The sequence below is a fragment of the Poecilia latipinna genome, unplaced genomic scaffold (assembly GCF_001443285.1).
Source record: "Poecilia latipinna isolate Pla-1442-1.1 unplaced genomic scaffold, P_latipinna-1.0 Scaffold6383, whole genome shotgun sequence".
NCBI lineage: Eukaryota > Metazoa > Chordata > Actinopteri > Cyprinodontiformes > Poeciliidae > Poecilia > Poecilia latipinna.
Window position 1 is genome coordinate 551 of NW_015118999.1, and position 5524 is coordinate 6074.

Consider the following 5524-nt stretch of genomic DNA (forward strand, 5'->3'; position numbering starts at 1 on the left):
ACCATCACCAACCAGGATGAACAGAGCTGGATCCAGGAGAGAGCTGAGGCTTAAAATCATTTCATCTGGTTGGTGCTGCACTAAAACCGCCCTCTGGATTTCTGATGTCAGTGACGAGGGAGTCAGTAATTGTGTCTCAGATGAGCTGATGGATGACTGGAGCCATGAAGGCAGACAGAGAGAGTCCATGGCTTCATTGAATGGAAAATAATGCAACAGATCAATTTAATTTATTCTTAAAAAACAAAAAAATGAATAAAAGGAATAATACTAAAGATACAAACTGTTTTAGATTGAAACAGGTGTTGGTCATGTACCTAAGATATGTTCTTCTTTGGTGCTTTGTCATTCTTGCTATTTAATATATTCTTGTGCAAAAATACAGATCACCTGATTTCACTGATTTGTGTTAATGTGCGTACCGTACTTTTAATGTCTTGTCGGATGTGAACGTTTTGAAAACAGATACAACCCACAGTGCTTTATGAAAAGCAAAAAAAAAAAACCTTTTAACTTTATTATGAAGACAATACATGTTTTTACACCACAAACGTCCAGCTGGAGGAGATACTAAAAACGGCCAAACAAAACAGTGGAAATCACATATAGGGTATTTTCATAAAACGCTATTGAAATATAAAAGGAAAATACAATAAAAAGAAATAAAAAAATACCTAGCATGGAAGCTCATACTTAAAATTCATTCACCTGCTCCATTTTTTATAGTGACATTTTGAGATTATAATAATCCAGCACCATCAAGATAAGCATAACATTCATGAATATGTAATAGTTAACTGAAAACGCATGCATTTGTTCGGCTGGTTCATCAGAGTGCTGCAACAGTACAACAAAATCACAATGATTTTAATTAACATCTTAGTTAGGAAAACTCTCCTCTGTTCCATTTCTTACTTCAGATGGCAAACTTTATGGATCTGAAACAAAAAAAGGAACAATAAATGATATGAAGTGTGGAAGGTTTAAGAATAAAACTTTAATACTATGCTGTCATAATCCTGATGGTTTGTTTACAAGTATGCAACCGAGATATGGAGAGAAGACAAGTGTACAGAATGACCAAGGGCCAAAGTGACCTGAAGGCTAAAATAATACAACAGGATCCTTTAAACTCCACCAGAATATTTAATAAGAATAAACAGGAAAACTTCACTCGCTAAGTCTAAATTCACATCAGTGTAGTCAGATTTATTTTCCACATCCTAATGATATTATTATTATTATTATTATTATTATTATTATTATTATTATTATTATTATTATTATTATTATTATTATTACAGAACCTGTAGTAGTCAGCTCTGGTTCTAACGTCCCACATTCAGTGAACTTACCTTTCATTTTGAGCAGGATGCGAGGTTTGACTTTCTTGTCCTCATTCACTCTTTGATCTGAAAGGATTACATTTTTATTTTACTAAAAGTCATTTATTTTAAATACACAGTCATCCTTTATGAATCAGTTTATACTCCTACCATTGACCGGATTTTCTGATTGTCTCATAAACGGCAGAATCACCTACAGGGTGGAAATGAAGACAGTGACAAACCACAATGTCTCTAATTTAGCCTCTAAATGGCTCCAGCATGATTATTATGTTGGATACATGTGTTATGCATATATATTCATTAGTGTGTTTTAGCATTTATTTAGCATAAGACCCATTTATCCAATAAATACTACATTGTGAGGACCCTCTGCTGATTATGGGGCTGAAAGCACGGGCCACATATCAGATGCTGGTTTTGGGTTAGGGGTTCGGTTTAGGACTAAACTGTGAGCTGAGTTTAGGGTTGTACTGAAGAAATGAATGGACGCACATGAATATATAAAGACATTATTATTACAGCGAAAGCAGCAGTGGATTGTTAATAATTATTGAAACTTTAGTGAGGACTGCCCTTGAAGGAGAGACGAGTATATCTGGTTTGGCGTTTCATCCTGTTGATGAGGAGCTGTGCCTGAGGTCTCGGTTCTGTGACACTTAGAAAGCCTGAAATATATAAATATATATATTTACACATTTAATTTAGGAAAACAGTCATTTTGCTTATACATTTTTCAAACTTAAAGATCTTTCCAGCATTACTCTGTAGTAAAATGCAAAAACGAAAGAAAGGTTTGCTTACCTGTTGCGTAAAATTGCTGCAGAAGAGACTGAAAGTTAATATACCACATAAAGAGATTGTGGACAAAAAAATACATAACTTCATACAGAACAAGTAAGATAATGACTGTGTTGACATTCAAGAACAGGCAGAAAACATTTGTAATGTACCGACCCAACACAATGACGAGGAGGACAGTCAGCAGGAAACCAACAACTAGTCCAATAATCAGCGACTCCGGAAGAGAAGAACTTGATGCTGTCAAGAAAATAAAGAATATGTTTCAAAGAGAACATGATTTTTAGATGGCAAAAAGAAAAAAAGAGTTCACATGCATATAAAAGCGTGAGCTTCTTTCATATTATAATCAGACAAGCAGCTTTGTCTTATTGCTGCCTGTTTTTGGTTCTCCTGTAAAAGTCTTTGCAGTAAAATTAAAGTTAAAGCTACAGGCAAAGCAGAAACAGCTAAGAAACAAAACGGAGGCACAAATTAGAGTTACACATTTTTATTCAATGTCAAAGTGGAAGGCGATGAAAAACATTTAAAGTACATTCATAAAACCCACCTTTCACTGCCACCCAGCTCTGTGGAGACGCCTTTCCTGAATGTTCACACCTGTAGAAACCTTCGTCTGAAGCCGACGCTGCAGGGATACTCAGCTCTCCTCTGACTGTGTTCTGGATAAGTTTATCATTTTTGTAGAATCCCACAGTGGACGTGAAGTTCCCTGTCCTCAGTTCGCAGCCAAGAGTGACAGGATCTCCCTCATTAACGGGATGTACAGGACTCACCAGGATTAAATCACCATCTGGAAAATAGCAGACCTTTATGTAAGACGGAGATCATTGTATTAAAAACTATTGAGAATATTTGATAATTTATAATGTACAGTGTCATCTATTTTTTAATTATCTAAAATTTCAAGATGCAAATTTCTTCTTTTACTCAATTACAACATTTCTAAGTTAGGACTATGAACAAGTGAGGAAATATTACAATTTATATTAAATCAAAACAAGAAATAAAGAAAACAAACCATGTATTGTGATGTTAACTGCATTGCTGCACCCCTCTGATTCAGACTCACACCAGTACACTGCAGTAGAGTGCCGGTAAGCTATCATTTCTGTTGTGAATCCATTTACTTTCTCGGAGTAGCTGTATAGTGAAGACCAGGCATAAATTCTGCTAGGAGTCATCACTCTCCACTCAGTAGAGTTTCCTCCACAGTTCAGAGTCACAGACTCAGAGGTGAAGTGTTGCTCTCTGTCAGGACTCACTGAGAGAGACGCTGCTGGATGGGAGACTAAATAAAACATAATAAAAAAATACATATTTGGAGAAAAAAAGCAGTGTCGATGAATTAGTTTTTGTTGTTTTTATTTGGAATTATTTATTTGTTCGCGTCCTTCAGACAGTTTTTGCTTCATTAAGTTTGTTCTTCTTTTGGAACAAGTTTAAACTAAACTGAACATTTGTCACATTGCACATGGGATTATTTTAGGTATTACCAGTGTGTCAAAGTTAAAAATACAAAGCACTGACCTGCAGACCAGACAAACTTTGGTTCACTGTAATCAGTAAAATACTCTGGGTTTCCTCTTCCAGCTCTACATGTAAATCCTGCTGTTTGTGTCTGACCGTGAATCATAAAGGAGTTATTTGCAGTTTCACTGATGCTACCAGGCAGTAGCTCATATCTGTAGCCATTCTCAGACTTATCAGGAACAGCTTTATACCAGTAGATCCTCCAACTTTCAGACTGGTTGTCATAGTTACATCTCAGAGCCACTGAGGCTTCAGGTTTCAGCCATGATGGAGACACAGTGAGGACTGGTTTTGACTCTGTAGGACAGAGAAGTGTTTTTCATAATTAAAAAAATGTTCCAGCTTCTGTAACGTATGATCACAATCTCATAGAAATAAAAGTTGAAAATATTATCAGTAATGACCTTCCTCACAATATTTGCTTTTGGCCAACAGCATTTTTCAACCAAGACAAAAACTGTTGAGATACTTTAAACATATCTGGTCCGATAAAAAATAAAAAAAACTTAAAACATCTAGTCTACTTTTCATGTGTTCACATGTGTTTCTGTGAACTACAGTCACTGTTAGAATCATTCAAATACAAAGCAAAACATGTTCATATATAATAACCTACTGTATATCGTGATGTTGACTGCATTGCTGAACTCTGACCCAGACTCACACCAGAACACTGCTTTATAGGTCGACTGACTGTCGAAAATACATGAGGATTCATTCATTGTCCACCAGGTGGAGCAGTCATACAGATATGACTGAGTGTTTATTTCTCTATAATATCTTATTCTCCCATCAGTAGAGTTTCCATCACATTTTAATGAGACGTTATGATCAGTGAAATGTTTCTCTCCTTCAGGACTCACTGTCAGAGAGGCTGCTGAATCTGAAAAACAAAGATTTGCAAAAATAAATAAAGCAATTATTTACTGAATCATCTAATTAGTAGGCTGTCCCTATTTGTAGTATTGTTAAAGCTGTCATTACTTGCCCTAATCCACAGGAAAGCAACAGTTTACTAACTTTACATCCTGTTATAGGTTGCTGTATTTAAATCCATGTAAATGGTAGTTAGTCATGAACATGGAACAGAAACAGCTGGATGTAAATTGGTAAAAAGGCAGCACTACATCAGAACTCATATCACTTATATTTTATCATCCCATCTCATTATTAAAAAACGTATCCAGCCTAGCCCTTAATCCTAACCCTACTTATCCAGCTCTACCATTTGTGTGATTGTTCCTGCTTATGTGAGTTAGGAAGGTAAAAGATATTTTAGTTCAGTTCATTTATTTCAGTTACGTAACTTTCATTAACCTCAAATATTCCCCCTTTTTTCCTACCCTGTAGTTCTGAGTTATTTCTGGTTCTATTGAACATAAAACTGACCTTTTGTGACTAAATGAGTTCAGTACAGTTTCTATTTCCTGATACATTTCTCACATTCAAAAATCTGCAGGATCCTGTCCATGTATTTCTTAATAAAAACGATGTTCAAATCATGTAATCTTTGTGTTTGGCGCCACCCTCTGCCTGGCAGTAGTATTGTTCTAGGTAGCGTGCACAAGGTCACAAATTCTGAACCAAACATCCACTGCATGCGTCTTAACTTTGTTTAGACTTCTGTAACAGATGTTGTTTAAGAATGCATGATGAATTATATTTTTAAATCAGGTGTGGACAGATAAACTAACTTGGGCTGCATTTACCACTGAATACATCTTGTTTAAATCAGTACTGTGTACTTTTCATTGACGCTGTTATACATATGTTATCACTGTGGTTTCTCAGATCTGTTCTCACACACTTAAAAGTGTTTTATTGTCGTCTCTTTGACCTTCTTT

At 35.6% G+C, this 5524-nt stretch overlaps 1 protein-coding gene across 1 annotated transcript; it reads right to left on the reverse strand.

The window, feature by feature from the left end:
* Positions 1-314: 314 nt before the first annotated feature.
* Positions 315-4557, reverse strand: LOC106943905 (low affinity immunoglobulin gamma Fc region receptor II-like). The gene is made up of 10 exons (XM_015027202.1): positions 4297-4557; positions 3678-3977; positions 3169-3438; positions 2698-2940; positions 2304-2387; positions 2151-2166; positions 1923-2014; positions 1497-1539; positions 1356-1412; positions 315-938 (listed from the first exon to the last, which is right to left on the reverse strand). Coding segments are annotated over exons 1-9 (1155 nt in total). The 5' UTR covers positions 4403-4557; the 3' UTR covers positions 315-938; positions 1356-1411.
* Positions 4558-5524: the final 967 nt, after the last annotated feature.